Source organism: Miscanthus floridulus, chromosome 3, assembly GCF_019320115.1.
Source record: "Miscanthus floridulus cultivar M001 chromosome 3, ASM1932011v1, whole genome shotgun sequence".
Taxonomy (NCBI): Eukaryota; Viridiplantae; Streptophyta; class Magnoliopsida; order Poales; family Poaceae; genus Miscanthus; species Miscanthus floridulus.
Window position 1 is genome coordinate 33,992,859 of NC_089582.1, and position 15,334 is coordinate 34,008,192.

The 15,334-nt window shown below is 46.8% G+C and overlaps 2 protein-coding genes across 7 annotated transcripts; one reads left to right on the forward strand and one right to left on the reverse strand.

The window, feature by feature from the left end:
- Window positions 1–972: 972 nt before the first annotated feature.
- On the forward strand, window positions 973–10,822 carry LOC136545418 (uncharacterized). 6 transcript variants are annotated; one of them, XR_010781021.1, is made up of 7 exons: window positions 973–1,473; window positions 2,317–2,452; window positions 9,154–9,398; window positions 9,538–9,696; window positions 9,804–9,899; window positions 9,968–10,461; window positions 10,698–10,811. XR_010781021.1 is itself a non-coding variant. In XM_066537436.1 (7 exons), the coding sequence occupies exons 1-6, from the start codon at window positions 1,060–1,062 to the stop codon at window positions 10,016–10,018; spliced, it is 1,101 nt and encodes a 366-aa protein (XP_066393533.1). In that variant the 5' UTR covers window positions 973–1,059; the 3' UTR covers window positions 10,019–10,051; window positions 10,181–10,822. The 6 variants fall into 6 exon arrangements, 4 of the variants coding, with proteins under 4 accessions (XP_066393533.1, XP_066393534.1, XP_066393536.1 ...); XM_066537436.1 differs by having other exon boundaries at window positions 9,968–10,051; window positions 10,181–10,822; XM_066537437.1 differs by having other exon boundaries at window positions 9,968–10,051; window positions 10,184–10,822.
- Window positions 10,823–12,927: 2,105 nt separating this feature from the next.
- Window positions 12,928–15,109, reverse strand: LOC136545419 (UDP-glycosyltransferase 76C2-like). The gene is made up of 2 exons (XM_066537440.1): window positions 14,546–15,109; window positions 12,928–13,826 (listed from the first exon to the last, which is right to left on the reverse strand). Exons 1-2 carry the CDS (start codon window positions 15,048–15,050, stop codon window positions 12,928–12,930), a joined length of 1,404 nt encoding a protein of 467 aa, XP_066393537.1. The 5' UTR covers window positions 15,051–15,109.
- Window positions 15,110–15,334: the final 225 nt, after the last annotated feature.

Below are 15,334 nucleotides of genomic sequence, written 5' to 3' on the forward strand. Positions count from 1 at the left end.
TGTCTCCGGTGGGGGGAGGGAGGGAGCGCGGGCGAGCGGGATGGCAGCAAGCTAGCGTGCAGGCGCGGTGCTCTCCATCCCGGGGGCGCAAGCAGGCCCGGAGAAATAGCGCGGCGGTGCGGTAGCAAGTGGGTGGAGGGGAGAGTGCGGGCAGAGTGGGCACGGGGAGCGGGAGGGGGGTGTCACGGGATTAGAATAGAATGGGATGCGTTCGACGTGCGAGTTGAGGACAGACATCCTACTCGAATCATTATTGTTTTTTAAAATTGTTGGAGAAACTTTTCTTTGCTGTTCCTAATTATTTCTAAGTATGAATTCGATCCTGCCCATCCACAAAAAATCTAGGTCAGATTTTTTTAAACTCAGCAGCAACAATTGTGACCGTGACCACAGAGCCTGTATCGCTTGGGTCCTGTTTAGTAGAACAGTAAATTCGGAGAACAGAAATGCTGGGGTCAGGACGTTCGATCATACGGACGCTTCGTTGCCGTGGGCCACGATGGCACAACAGCCCAACTATCCCGAATGCGTCATTCATTCGGCACGCGACGGGAAGAAAAGGAAGCGAGATATCTCGGTCGTTTGGTAGATGGGCTGTGTGTTGAATCAACAGAACCGTCCGGATGCCGACAGTTCCGTCACTATCCCCTAAGGGCTCGTTCGTTTATTCTGGATTAGTTGTCCTGGAACTATTCCAACAGGAATGATAGGCTTATTTGTATTGACATGTATTAGCTGGAATAGTTCCAGCCTCAAAATCAGGCCAAACGAACGAAGCCTAGAGAAGAGCAGTTCTGTCATGAGAAACGTGGCTTAAATAAAAAACATAAAAAACATACCGTTTGATTTTTAATCTCAATTTATTTTAAATCAGAAACAGCTTATAAACTGTACCGATCATAGCCTTTACTCTTCCCCATTCCCCACGAGTAGTCGGCTTGCCTTTTAACTCCCTTCGGCTCGCTGAATTTTTTTCTGAAAAACTGTTGCGGCTAAATCGTTGCTTGAGAAAAATTCTGTTGCGGCTGAAAAAAAAAGAAGAGAACAAGCCGGTCTCGAATGTCGCCGCCGCCGGCCCCGGGGGAGGGGGAGGAGGACCTCCTTGAGGTGCGGTGCGCCGGCTGCTTGGAGACGCTGGAGGTGGAGCGCGGGTTGACGGAGTTCCTCTGCCCGGACTGCTCAACGCCGCAGGCGCTCCCGCCGGAGCTCATGCCGCCGCCGCCGAGGCGCCGCCGCGCGCTGCCCATCCCGCCCGCCCCGGCGCGGCACCTCACCGCGGCGCCCCACGTCGGGCTGCCATGCGGGGCGTGCGGGGCGCTGCTGAGCGTGCTGCCGGGGCTCGCGCGCTGCGGGTGCCCGGTCTGTGGCGCCGAGCTCGCCGTCGACGCCGAGCGCCTCCGCCAGTACCTCCTGTACACCGCCGCCGCGCCACTCGTGCCGGTCTCAACGCCGCCGGTCGTCCAGGCCCGGGAGGTGCGCGCAATCTTTCGTTTCCTCAGTCCGGTGCCTTTTGCTTCCTCTCCGTAGGATCTCTATACTAATCTAGGCTACTGTGCTTGCACTTGCTATCTCGTGTAATTAAAATCGGTGATATTGTGTGTTCAGGTTGGTTTATTATAGGTACCGTTGGAATCCCTAAAAGGTTATAGGAATGTGAATTCTAAAATCTTCAGACTTCAATGATTCAGACGGGCACATAGTGTGCACAGCTCTAATATTTTGCTTGTCCGTGGACATTGGAAATTGAGGCCCTGTTTCAGAAATGTAAGTAGGATGCTGCGAGTGGGCTGTTGTAGAAAATGGGGTAATGAAATGGCCAGACCGCCAGACGCACTTGACCTTCTATCTCCTGTTGAGCTAACAAGAGTGTAGGAGAATGTAGTACCACAAATTGTCAAGGTGTTCTTGTGGTACCTTGCATTTCATAACAAGAAGCTCAGAGTCTAGATTCAATGATTCATGAACTGCGCGATAGGTTTTTCTTTTCCCCAATTTAGAACTTCTTTTATCCTTGCTATGTGCCCAATGTGAGGAGAGTTAAAAGATAAAGATGATGATCTTGTATGCTTTTGTAATTTTCCTCATGAATATATGTAAAATTATGTAGATTAACTGCATAACTTAAAATTGTGTCACCAGAGTACCAGACTTGCTAAGTACTTCGATAATATATATTATCATTAGTGCTAGCACATCATGTTAAGTGACCGTATTTGATGTTTGCATCAGGGACTGGAAAAGTAAAAAAAAATGATTATGCCTCTTTCTCTGAGATACTGTGCTTCTTAATTTTGATTTGCTTTTACTGTGGTGCAGGGATGCCAAGAATATCCTGATTCTGCAGTTTGTTTGGGACATATTCAAGGGCATCCGGACAATCAACTGGTTCATGTAAAGCGATTACAAGTCAGATGTCGAAATAAACAATCACTTTCGGAGTATCCCAATGCTGGTAATGATATATGCATTGATATGTCAAACGAGATTAATGAAATGCACTGCCATAGGACCAAAGTCTTGGTTGCTGCTAAAACTGTTAGTACAAAGTGGAGGCAAGTGGAAAGTCTAAACTATGCCACATATCAGGCAGATGCACAGCAATCCTATCATTCAGTTCATGCAGAACATACAGACCATTCAATCCATGTTGGAGAGGCACGAAATGAATCTCTTAGGGCGCGTTTGCGCACCTGGACCAGCACGGCCTAGTCAGCCCAAACGAACCAGGCGTGGGCAGGCCTGCCCCAACTGCTGCAACGCAGCTTGTTTGCGCACCTGTACCGATTCAGCCCGGCCCAGGCGAGCTGGTGTTTGTGACCCAATACTCAGCCGGGCTCAAACGCCAACCGCCACCAATTGCCGAGCACAGATTGTGTTTGCCAGCTACTGTGCTCGGCCTGGCCCAAAGAGAAGGAAGAACAGCATGATCAATAGAGAAGCAAACACTTTGAATGAAAATGTACAAAAGACATAGGCCTCAGACTAATTCCATTTAATCAACACATACATTGCCGGCTACATTGCATAATCAAAGAAGCAAATTAAGAACAGTAGTAGAATTAAGTAGTTTGGCAAGCTGAGAAGGGCAACAAGTTAACAGAAAAGAGAGTACATGAATCAAAGTGGCATGTAGCCAGTTAATGCAGTCATCCTATTGTGTCATCATCCCCCTAATTAAAACAACAGCTGTGGCACATGAACAGCTTGAGTGACAGACCAACTACAACCATAAACAAGATCAAGATGACAGCATTTTTGCAACAGCCTTGCAGCCCAGGTGAATGAGGATAGATTTCAGAACCTTGAGCTGTCACTAGTTCATGGGATGCTGATGCATCCCCATGAGGGGCATCAATTGGTAACAGCAAGGGTTCTTGAGGTACCCTTGCATTAAAATCTCTAAGAGCATCATCATAGTTGTTGTACTTTTGATAGATAGCTCCTTCTTCCCTAAGCACTTGCTTAGCACACTCATACCATGTAAAATAAATCCCAGGTTTCTTCCCTTCAAAGACCACATAGCAAGGATGCATTCTCTGAAACCAACTAAATGTAGAACATGTAAGTGGTCTAAATGACATGCCTTAGTCGACCATTCAGTTTGAATGATGGTGAACATCATCGGCTACTTGATAAAAAAATTAGCCTCAGCTTAGTAGTTTGGTGGTTTTTTTCCTTGTTTAGTCATTGGTGGCTACCAAGAATTGTAAGAACCAAATAAAGAGGCAAATAAAGAACAGTTGCACTCACTGCCATACAGACCTTTTGATCAGTTGCACTCACTGCCATCAGCCATCACAAGAGGATGTTGTTGCTATGGAGTACAACTGAGCATAAGTGTAGAATGGAAGGATAGGCAAATAAAGAACAAAGCACAACAACAAAACCATCAAAACAAGAATAAGGTAGCCACCTCATGTTTGTTTTATGCATCATAGGCCTTTAAATCCCACAGTTACCACCAGGGCATAAACAACACAAATAGGCAACTAGTTATCAAATAAAAAGTAGCCAACAGAGGTTACAAATAAGTTTCTTACAATACCAAGTTCAGCCCAACAGCCAAGGGCTCAAATGTTCCCAAATCCTTGCCTATTGTTAGCCACCCTCCTAGGCAAACTACACCATCAAGGTCAGGTGTCAAAAGAACAAGCAGACTGCACAAAAGCTCCTGTTGTCAAAAGAAGAGAGAGTGGGTGAGGGGGGTGGAGGAACTATACATCTCTACAGTCAACCCCCTCCTGGCCTTCTAGCCCTTCATGTGTAGTGAAACTACACATAGTAGTTTTTGGCCAGGAAGGTCCTAAGCCAAAGGGTCCTGTGGGCATCACTCATGTTCACAAAGCCCCTGCCTTGGGCCTTGTTGTCCAGGAGGAAGGTGTAGGCAACAATAAGTGCCTCCTCACTGAAGCCAGGCATCTCCATCACAGCAAGGTACAGATTGACATCAACATGGGCAGGTCCAGTCTCCCTAAGAGCATTGGCCACATTGTTCACAGCATCTGACATGTTAGTCAACATGAGCATCTCCTCCTTAGAGAAGTTCCCTCTCTTCCTCTTTGGGCCAGCAGCTGAGGAGGTAGGAAGCAGTTCAGTGGCCTTGCTATCCCCTCCCTGTTCACTAGGAACTGTGGTGTGGGTCAAAGGAGGACCATCAGCCTTGGCACCAACACTGTCAGCCTGGTTCTGCCCTAAGGCTTCACCAGACCCAAGTGCAAACTTGCCTGTGGCCATGGCATTAGCAAAGATAGCCTCCATCTTAGTGTAGAACCTAATAGGGCAGTTAAGAAACTATGCATCTTTAGGATGGTCCTGCAGGGTTGGGCAAATGTAGTTTAAGAAAGGCAAATGTAGGTAGTCAAGGCAAAGACGAGATCAAATTGCTACCTTGCAGTGGCCAAGGTAGTGCTCTTGCTCAAGTATGATAGCATGAGCCTGGTCATCCCAAAGAGCACCACTAAGGTCCTTCAGCTTGCTCACCCTAGCCCATTTCTGCCTCCACTTCCTCAAGTGGTTGTACACTTGAGTTGGGCTAACAACCTCCCCACAGAACAGCTTGAGGGCTTTGGCCACAGAATTCACATCTTTGTCCTTGAAAACCTTGTCAGGCCTGCTACCATCACTAACAAGGGCAGCCATCCTCCTTAGCACAAAGCCAGAGGTGGTGTTGGTCCACCTCATTGCCCTCACAGCCCTATTCCCAGCCACAGGAGCAGCAACATCAACAGGGTTTGCTGCACCTGGAGCAGCACCAGCACCAGCACCAGCTGCAACAGGGGCAGCAGCACTAGCACCAGCACCAGCTACAACAGGGGCAGAACCACCATTGATGAGCTGCTCCATCACAGAAGTACCAGCAACAAACCCACCCTCAAATGCATCTGAATCCATCCTAGGGCTGGCATGTAATGAAATCAACAACAGAATTAGTCAAGAACAGACTGACAGCAATATTAACAGTTGCATAAATAAACAACAGACTGACAGATCATGAAGAACAGAATGATTCAAGAACAGACTGACAGTAAGATTAACAACAACAGAATGAATGAAGCATAAAATTGGTCTCAGCTTTGTCCACCAAATTATTACATCACCATGACACACACATGAGTTCCATAGCAGGGTATAGAAGCTAAATTCAAGAACATATTACATCAAATAGTGTTTGTTCCCCTCCCTTCCCACATAGCATTGCAAATGGCATCCCTTATTTCAGCCATGTCAACAGAGTCTTGGTCTAGATGGGCTGGGGGCAGGTTGGTTGGATCAGCAGAAGCAGTGAAACCTTCCTCATCAGGCACTACTTCATCAATGCCAAAACCTAGGATCTAGTTGTGCAAAATGGCACAGGCAACTACAAGCTTCACTTGTGTCCTATACTTGTGGAAGGGTTTGTTGTCCAAGATCCTAAACCTGCCCTTCAGTGCACCTATAGCCCTCTCCACAGTCACCCTAAGTGATGAGTGCCTAAGGTTGTAGAGCTCCCTTGCATTGGTGGGCCTGTTCCTTGGGCCATACTTAGACAAATGGTACCTAACCCCCCTGTAGGGAGGTAGGAAACCATTTTTGCATGCATACCCAGCATCTACCAAGAACATTTTACCTACACAAGACATCTAGTGTGAGAGTGTGTGTTAATAGGCCATGGAATATGTAATTAGTGTTGGTGTGCAATTACCTTCTAGCAAACTCAAGCCATCTTCCCTGGCTACAGCATCTGCCAAAACAGTTGCATCATGGGCAGAGCCCTCCCAGTCAGCCAGGACATAAGTGAATTTCAGATCACAATTCACAGCTACCATCACATTTTGGGTGGGATCCTTTTTCCTACCCCTGAAAGCTTGTTGCATGCGCCTAGGAACCCTTGCTAGGAAATGAGTGCCATCTATAAAGCCAATGACATCCTAAAAAGCATGGGTCAGTCATTGCAACAGGTCTAATATAACTAATGAACCCAGGGTATACAATTACCTTAAAATATGGATTCCATGTATGGCTTCCAAGAATCTTTGGGTGAGTGGTAGTGCTAGCTGGCTTTATCATTTCATTCCTAAGCTCACCCACAGCATACAACACCTGATGGAAGTGCTTGTGGACAGTTTGGATGGACCTCCTAAAGGACTGGTGGACAACCCTAAATCTTTGGTTGTGCCCTACAACATGTAAAAACATGGCAACCTGCTCTTCTACTGACACCCCCTCCCTATCAGTGACAAGACTCCTCTCTCTAAAAGTTCTCACTAACTTAAAAAAACAGCTCTCTTCATCCTAATCATAGAAATACACTCTGAATCAGTGGAGTTGTATATCATTCTCAATGTTCTCTGTCTGTGCTGTTCATTTTCATCCCTAATCAGGGCCAGTGCTATAGGATCAAGCAGTGGGGTTTCAGGTTCAGGGGTTTTCCTTTTCAGCCTAGTGGATACAAAGGAAACCATAACAACAGTCGAGGCAGCTGCCTTCCTACACAGCATGTCATGGCTCAAAGACAGATCCATCTACAAGCATGTAAAAATGTAACATGATTTCAGCTTAATGTACCCTGCTAGGCATCAACGTGAATGTGAAATGAATGCATATGAACAAAAGCACGGCTGCATCTTGTATGTGATGCCTCCCAGTGCTAAATTTGGACAACATCATCGACCAATGATGGAACAAAAAACTCAGAGCAATAGTAATCAGAAACAGATCAACATCCCTAACAGATCAAGAACAGCAAGGTACAAGTAACACTAACAACTGCATCAAACAGTTATGAACAGCAAGGTACAATACTAATCTGAAACAGATCAACAACCCTAACAGATCACGATCCCAACAGATCAAGAACAGCAAGGTACAAGTAACCCTAATAGGAGCATGAAGCAGTTATAACAAGTATGAAACCCTAACAGATCATGAACAGCAACGAACAAGAAACCCTAAGAACTTCAAGAAGCACCACAAAAAAGAAGATTGGGGGTCGATTTCACCTTGGCTCGGGGTCCAAACAACGGAGAGGAGGCAGATCTGGAAGTAGAGGATGCAGATCAGGAAGAAGACGAAGCAGATGCGGACGGAGAAGAAGAGGAACACCGTCGCCACGGAGTCCCAGCAGCAGCCGGAGCGGGGACGCGGCGAAGAACCTCGGCGCCGGTGACCGAACCCACAACCAGCCGGAGGTCGCCGCCGCCGCCACGCACCACCACTCACCGCCGGTCTCTCACGAGGGAGGTGGAAGAGCAAGCACCGAGTGGAAGAAGGAGAGAGTGGAGAGTGGGAACCCGTATATAAAGGCCGGCGAAATCGCCGCCATTTCGCTTCGCGCGCGGCGGCCAGAGCGGGAGCGGGGAGCGGGGACGCGCGCGAAGAAGTTTCCCCTTCCCGCCAGAGCCCGTGCGAGCCACCCCGCCGCCGCCCAAAATCGCCTGCGTGCGCCGCCACGAGCTCGGCTCCAAAGAAACGAGAGTTTTGGTCGTTTCCAGAGGGCCAGCCAGAGAGGGTGTTTTTGGCTCTGGGAAGCCAGGCTTGCTCGCGGGCCACGACCACAAACATGGCAAGTTGCAGCCCACGGGCGCAGCCGGGCCTCCGGGCCAGGGTCGCAAACGCGCCCTTAGTCATGCAATTCACAGAGGTATGGGGCACGTTGAGCTGATTAAGGAGAAAACTGTGGTAAGGCAAGGCATACGAACTGGGTACCTGATACCACTGTCTGCCCAACACCTGTAAGTGTGGAGAAGAGGCAGGTTCAAACTTTGAACCAGATCGCACAGGAGGGATAGGGAAAGACCGGGCCACCCAAATTGCTTAGTCCTACTGAACAGGGCCCAGAACATTGCAATGATAGCATTCAGACAGAGGAGGCTGAAACTGAGATGGGCCAGCTGACTGCAAGATTGGCCCATAAGCACTGTTTGCCTAAACGGCCGTTTAGCCCGTTTAAACACCGTGTAAACGCTATACGGTGGTGCGCCGTTTCTGTTTAATCACCTGTTTACCCCGTTTAATTGACCGTTTAGCCCGTTTAATGGGACGTTTTGCCCGAATAATAGCTAAACGGTAGGTGACCGACTGTTTACCGTTTAGCGTTTAGGAAAACATTGCCCATAAGAGCACAAAGAGGAATTTGACGCCTTCATCAAATAATGGGTCAGAGCATAGGCGTAGTAAGCGTTTAGCCAAGCAATCTGCTGCCACTACATACTATGAATCTCATGAAAATGAGGCTGTTTGTCCAAGTCAAACTATATCTGATTCTCAAGCTTCTGAAAAAGTCAGCCATGATTCCTCTAATTCATTGCGTCAACACAATATGCCTCATAGAAGCTCTAATGAGGCAGACAATCATCATGCCACCACACAGTCTGCTTCTTCGATTCCTGATATGTCCGATCCTGAAAGCTTTGCACGTCATTACTGTAAAATACGCCCTCCAGAAGTTAGGAGAGCTCTCGAAAGGAGTCCTAATTTAGGCAATGCTGGTAAGGCATATTAATTTTCCTTTTTTTTGTTGATCTTTAATATCTTAATGAATGATGAGCCGGCTCCAGAGGAACTGATGGTTCTTTTATGCATAGATTTAAGTAGATAGAAAAGGTTGTGACATGTGATGTGAGTAAATTCAGAGATATACCTATCGATTGTTCAATTCATATTTGCTTTATATAGGTGGCAAGGAAAAGAAAAGATGTGGTCGTGGTCCTACACTCTGCCTTAAAGTCTGGACAATGCCTGAGGGTGAAAGGATTCCAGTGTCTTTCAATGATCTTGGTCAACCTATCGGAATTGAAGCTGTCACATTGAGTAGCTTTCTGGGACAACTTGCCCGTGATGTAACACTGGCACCTCTGACATATACAGATTGGAGACATTTTCCAAAGAAAAACAAGAATGCAATGTGGCATTTAGTTAATGTAAGCATAACTGTGCTGCCACCCTGAATTTTTTTTATATATGTCCTCACATATATTTTTATTTAGTTATTTCCTGTCCTCTGGTGGTTGCCACAGTTCAAGTTTATCATCCCACCAATTGGCGAAATCTGGGTTTCAGGCATTGGGCAAAAAATGGAAGGACTGGAAAGGTATCTTAAAACATGAACGGTATGATGTTCATGAGACAGATGAGGAGCGTCTTGCTGACCGAGATCCTCGTGTCCCAGAAGAACAATGGAAACTCCTTGTGGCATATTGGGGCACTGAGAAGGCCAAGGTAGTGTTGAACATTGTATTGACTTTATCAAAAATATGAACTGATTTGGAATATTTCAGTCTTGGCAACATGTTCGGTTTATTTACTTAGTTGTTATTATGTTATAGGCTGCAAGTGCTCGATCTAGAAATTCTCAACGATACCAACCTCTTCATAGACACAGAACAGGATCAAAGAGTTATGCACGGATACAGGAGGAGGAGGTAAGTTTACATAACTACTTTGTTTTTACCTAGGGGATGCCTTGATTATGTTGTTTGCAATTAAACAGCGGCAAAAGCGACCAAATATGGAGGACAGATATATACATACTGATCCCTAAAGATGGGAATGGAGACCTGGCAAAGCAACAGGTGTAAGTCTCTAATATAATAACACTTAAGAAAGAAAGTTACATTGAAATCTGATGCATTTCACGCTTTGAATCACATGATACTGACACCCAACACATATTAATCTATTATGACGTCTCGCTTTCACGAAGAAGCTCAAAAGAGGCTTCATAGTTTGGCAAGTGGTTCTATGGATGATGTGTTTGCTGAAGTTGTCGGTCAAGACTAGTCAACTAATCGACACGTGCTCTGCTCTAGTGAGCCTTTTGGAAAGATGGCTGCTAAGGTGTCACTGAGGCAAGTTCAAGAGGCTAAGCGTAAGGCTGAGGAGCCAGCCACACTGAGAAAGAAAATGCTGGAAATGGAAGAAAATAACAGGAAGAGCCAGGGCAAAGATGATTCAATACTCGTTCTCAGAACTAATATCTCCGAGGTAACAAGAGCGGACTTTACCTCTCCTCTGTTTTGTGCTTTACTCTACAATGTCCCTAGCATTTTGGTGTGCCTTTACTATTGTGCTTCAAGACTTTACCTATGCCTCGTTGACTGTGATTTGTATCCAGGAACTAGGGATCATGTTATATAAATGTGGTTCCCTGAACATCTAGGATATTAGTGCATGTTATGCTACTTCTGTACTTACTGTGGTTATTACTGCTACTTGTTTAGGTGCAATCTACCGTGTACATCATCTGCAGTTAACCACTTGTCTGTTTTTTTGGTGCAAACGGCAAAGTGCCAGAAAATTACGGAGTTGTTACATATGTAAGCCTGAAAATGAAAATAAATAACGATTCATCGTGAAGACAATCCGCAGTCTTTGTTTTAATTCTCTGATGCTCGGTCTTTCGAAATCCAATGGTCTTCCTCTGTCGTGCTGCTACTTCGTCATCTGCAGCATTGCCCCCAGCACCCAGCCGCCTCTAGCCGTCTCCAGCCACTCTCCTACTGCTGGAGTGGACAGGCGCCTACGACTGTTCCAGTTTTGCGCTCTAGGTAGGAGTTTCTCTCCACTTTTCCTTCTATAGTTCTCTACAGATGATTAGAGAATTACTTTCGCTCATACTGTCATACATGGCAACCATCCAAATAATATACATGTCAAAATTCTTTAGGAAGAGGCCCTAACCTATGATTTTATATAAAATAAAACTATATAGCTAACCCACTTATCAAGTCACAAGTATTGTTATTGGACTAGTGGCGTTCTACAGAGGTTGAAGAGATGGGGCTGCAAACTTGGGCTAGGGAAATGATTATTGGACTGCAGCAGGGGCGCCAGAAAGTGGCAAACACATGGGCTTTATTTGGCTCACAACCACATCCCACACCAGCACTAGCAAACACCCCATATAAAAGTATAAACACCTTTGCCCTTTGGTGTTCACATGAGCCGAGTCCACGGGTGAAGAGAAAGGGAAGGGGGATGGCGTTTGGCTCCGGGCCCGCGCGACAGGAAGAGAGGGAGACGGCAATGAACGGGGGCGGAACGGCAGCGAGACGGCGCGGCAAGGAAACAGAGCAGCGGCGGAGGCTCACCGGAGTTGTTGCCCCCGGTGTCATTCCTGGCCGAAATGCGTCACAATCGGGTGGATGATGCTCCCGAGGCTAATCCGCAGCTTTTGGGGTAGTGGTTGGTGGTGGCGGTTGCGCGGGGTGGCAGCGGCGGCTTGCCGGAGCAGGTGCAGCGTCATGGTGGTGGGCTTTAAGCTCGTGCGAAGATTTTGGGCGTGTGAGGTGGGTGTGACTAGGTAGTGGTATGCGTAGTGCGCGTAGCGGTTGCAGCTAGGCTCTATCGTGCTTCATCGACGACGGGCAGTGGCGAGGGCGGCGCGGCGCGGCGGCGGGTGCTCCACGTGGCCAGGGCAACACAGAGGGATGAAGAGAGCTTGGAGAGGCGGAGGAGGTAGGAAGCTTGCTGGCTAAACCTATTGATCTACGGTGGACTAGTGAGGGGAAGGGTGGGGTTCGCCCCAAGGGGATTTGAAATATGGTGGACTTAGGAAATCAAGGAGAGGTCAAGGAGGTTGTTTGAGCGGAGAATGTCAAGGGAAATGTCAAGGAGAATTATTTGATGCCAAAATAAATTCTCGGGCAGACAAACATGAAATCACACAATCAAGCACTCATTCAATCAAGCAAGCACTTCATCACTCAAACATTCTAACCTAAATGCATATGGTGACTTTTGATGCATGGTTTTGGAAACATTTTCTTTGAAAAAGTAATTGGGCAGGAAATAAACTGATCAAGTTTTAATTTATTGCAAAGTTTTAAAAAGTTCAAAGTTTTAGTGGTTTTTAACATGATGCGAAAACACGGGTGTTACAAAATTGTCTCTGCAAAACGCACGTTAGTCACAATAATCTTATGTCGTCATTAATCACCGAAACCCATTAGGGGCCTAAATGCTTTCACATTTCTTGGTGAACCTCCAAAAAGTTGTTATCGATATGTACCGTCTGCGCTTTAGTAGTCCCAACGTCCAAAACAGCTAACCAGCCAGTGGCACCGGAGGAAATCAGGAACTTTTGCTTGGCATTCAGACCTGAGGACATTTCGGACGTTTTTCGCCTTAGTTTGACGCCGTTAGAGACAACTGTGATGGAAGTGACACGAAAGACAACAAAGTTTTCACTAGTTTCACTAGAGTTGCCCAAACTTTTTTAGTGGCTCGTGAAATTTCGAACTTTTACAATGGCACACAAGGAAAAGACTCAAAAACCATATCCTTATTCCATATAAAAATGAACCATTCTCTAAGAAAATTACTCATCACAAGCCATGACAACAAAAACAAAATGACCCATTCAGCTGAAGAAACATACACACAATAATATACTATAGGTATGTATATGCATGCTCGTGTACATATGCACCAGACAGTTAGAGAAACAAGTCAAAGAGAAAGTATGTGATCAACCAGTCTATCAAAATCCCGTCGAGAAGACCCACCGCTCTGGACGCACAACCGTGCCTTCTCCTTCAAACTCTTTGCTCTTTCTCTTATCTCCAATCCATCGTTTGCTTCCATCAGGGTGGTGATGGCCTTCTTAATCTTTCCTCGTTCAAGCAAACTTTCCAACAAAACTCCCATCTTCCACGCATCCTCCACGTACCTTCCGGTTGCTAGCTGATCTCCAACGTAAGGGCTCGATAGCATAGGCACTCCCTCGTAGATGCTCTCTAGTGTGGAGTTCCATCCACTGTGAGTCCAGAAGCCACCGATGGCGGAGTGCGCAAGCACCTCCTGCTGTGGGGCCCACTCAATCACCTTGCCTCTACCCTCCACGGCGCACTCGAACCCTAGAGGTAGCTCAGCTTTCTCCACCCCAAGCACAAGGTCGTGTCGAACTACCCACAGAAATGGCTTTCCACTATCCGCTAAGCCCCATGCGACCTCTGTAAACTCATCTTCAGTGATACGAACCACGCTACCAAAGCTTACATATAGCACGGAGCCTGGGTCTTGCATGTCTAACCACTCGATGCAGCTGCGGTCTTGGTTACATAGGCGAGTCGTCCCAACGCTGTCGATTGAGGCGATTTTGTGAAGTGGACCAATGGCAAAAGTTGGAACCCCCTTGTCAGCAAGAAGTTCGTCTCGGACCGCTGTGAGCTCGTGAGATTCAAGAGCTTGGAATGTGTTGATTATTGCACCGCAAGAATTTGCTGCGGTTTCGCTGGCTAGATTCAAGAGCTTCAGCCCAATTTCCTTGCTGGGAAGTATGCTTGGGTCAAACAAGTCCCGCACTTGTAGTGGTGGTAGTTCCTTCACGGGCAAGAGTAGGTTGGACTCTGGAAAAAGAATGAAATATAAAATGTTGCATCCTGGTAGAACAAGTAATGAAGTAGATGGCATGAAACTACCAGTAGCTTTTAAACATAGGAAATTCATTCATGAGTTGACTTGTCTGTCTGTCAATGGGAAGCCAGAATATGACATATCTAATATATGTATCTAGCAAATAATAAAAGCATATATCAATTTAACAAAGTAAATGTGTCATAAATTTGGGCATTTTTGCAGTATTTGAACCTACCTGCCCATTTCTAGACCTCACTCTACCGAAAGTTACTTCTAGGAAGAGTTTTTGTTAAAAAAATCACAACACCCACAATTTTTTTGTAGTAATTCTGGTAACAAATCTAATGATATTAAAGATTAGTTTGTGTTTTGGTGGAATCTAGTCTGTTTGCAGAAATTTCTTTTGATCAATCTTACATGCTTTGCCTATAGTTTAGCAGCCAAAAAGCCAAATATCTGACGAATCATGTTTGAAAATATCTAAGAAATAGAGTGAATAGAGTATCAATTCATCTTCATTCTTTTTTTAAACAAATCAGGCAAACGAGCTCTCGATTATATTTAAAAGAAGAATCTAAGACTGGATAGTACAAAAACTCGACGACAACTAACATGATAAATAACAACAAAAACACATGTAAGCTAAGAAAACAACCGAGACATCATTCAGAAATAGTAATAGTAATAGTATGTTGTGCGTGCTACAGACCTTCCGCTGGCAAATAGCCCTTCTCGTAGAGCATGTCGTAGGACCTGAACATTCGGAAGCAGGCCGCGCTGCACGTCTGCAGGATGAGCGTCGGTATCCCAAGGCCGACGGCCACCTTCTGCATGCCTGTGAGTGTGCAGTCGAGGATGAGGCACGTCAGCCGGGGCTCCCCCTCCTCCGACTTGTTGAGCAGCGACGCGAGCGCGTCGCGGGCACACTCCGCCAGGGCCGGTGCCTCCACGGCGGCGTTCAAGGCGAGGATCTTGGCTATGCCGTCCTTGGTCGTGGTGACCACGTCGGAGATGGCGTCAGGCAAGGCGACGAAGGAGAAACCCGGGTGCCGCGCGGGGTCCGGGGCGTTGAAGGTCGTGTGGAGGACGGTGATGGCAAGCCCCCGCTCGTGGAGCGCGCCGGCGAGCTGCAGCATCGGGTTGATGTGGCCCTGGAACGGCAGCGGAAACAGCGCGACGCCGGCGGCGGGCCTGTGCCTGTCTACTCTGGCCATTCTCGCTCGCCGTCGCGGCCTGTGGCGACGTTGCTTGATAGGCTGCAGGATGACTTGGATTTCCTTGGTGTTGCAGCTTGAAATGGCTACATGCCAGTGCATATTTATCAGTGGAAAAAATATGAGCTACTGATGGCGATGGGCAATACTGTCAAGTGTCAACTATCTTTGGAGCTTCGAGGTAACTTCATAAAGCCATAAGGATACGGCATGGTCAAATTGATGCCCAGGCCCAACTACTGCTAAAATGGGTGGGAAAGGGCCAACAGTCATTGACGTATCAC

Excerpts from the sequence above, each read along its gene's own strand:
- LOC136545418 (XM_066537435.1), top strand. The coding sequence starts at position 1,060 with ATGTCGCCGCCGCCGGCCCCGGGGGAGGGGGAGGAGGACCTCCTTGAG. Across the intron at positions 9,697-9,803 it reads GGGGCACTGAGAAGGCCAAG|GCTGCAAGTGCTCGATCTAG; the intron begins GTAGTGTTGAAC and ends ATTATGTTATAG. Across the intron at positions 9,900-9,967 it reads CACGGATACAGGAGGAGGAG|CGGCAAAAGCGACCAAATAT; the intron begins GTAAGTTTACAT and ends GCAATTAAACAG.
- LOC136545419 (XM_066537440.1), bottom strand. The coding sequence starts at position 15,050 with ATGGCCAGAGTAGACAGGCACAGGCCCGCCGCCGGCGTCGCGCTGTTT. Across the intron at positions 13,827-14,545 it reads GGGCTATTTGCCAGCGGAAG|AGTCCAACCTACTCTTGCCC; the intron begins GTCTGTAGCACG and ends TTCTTTTTCCAG.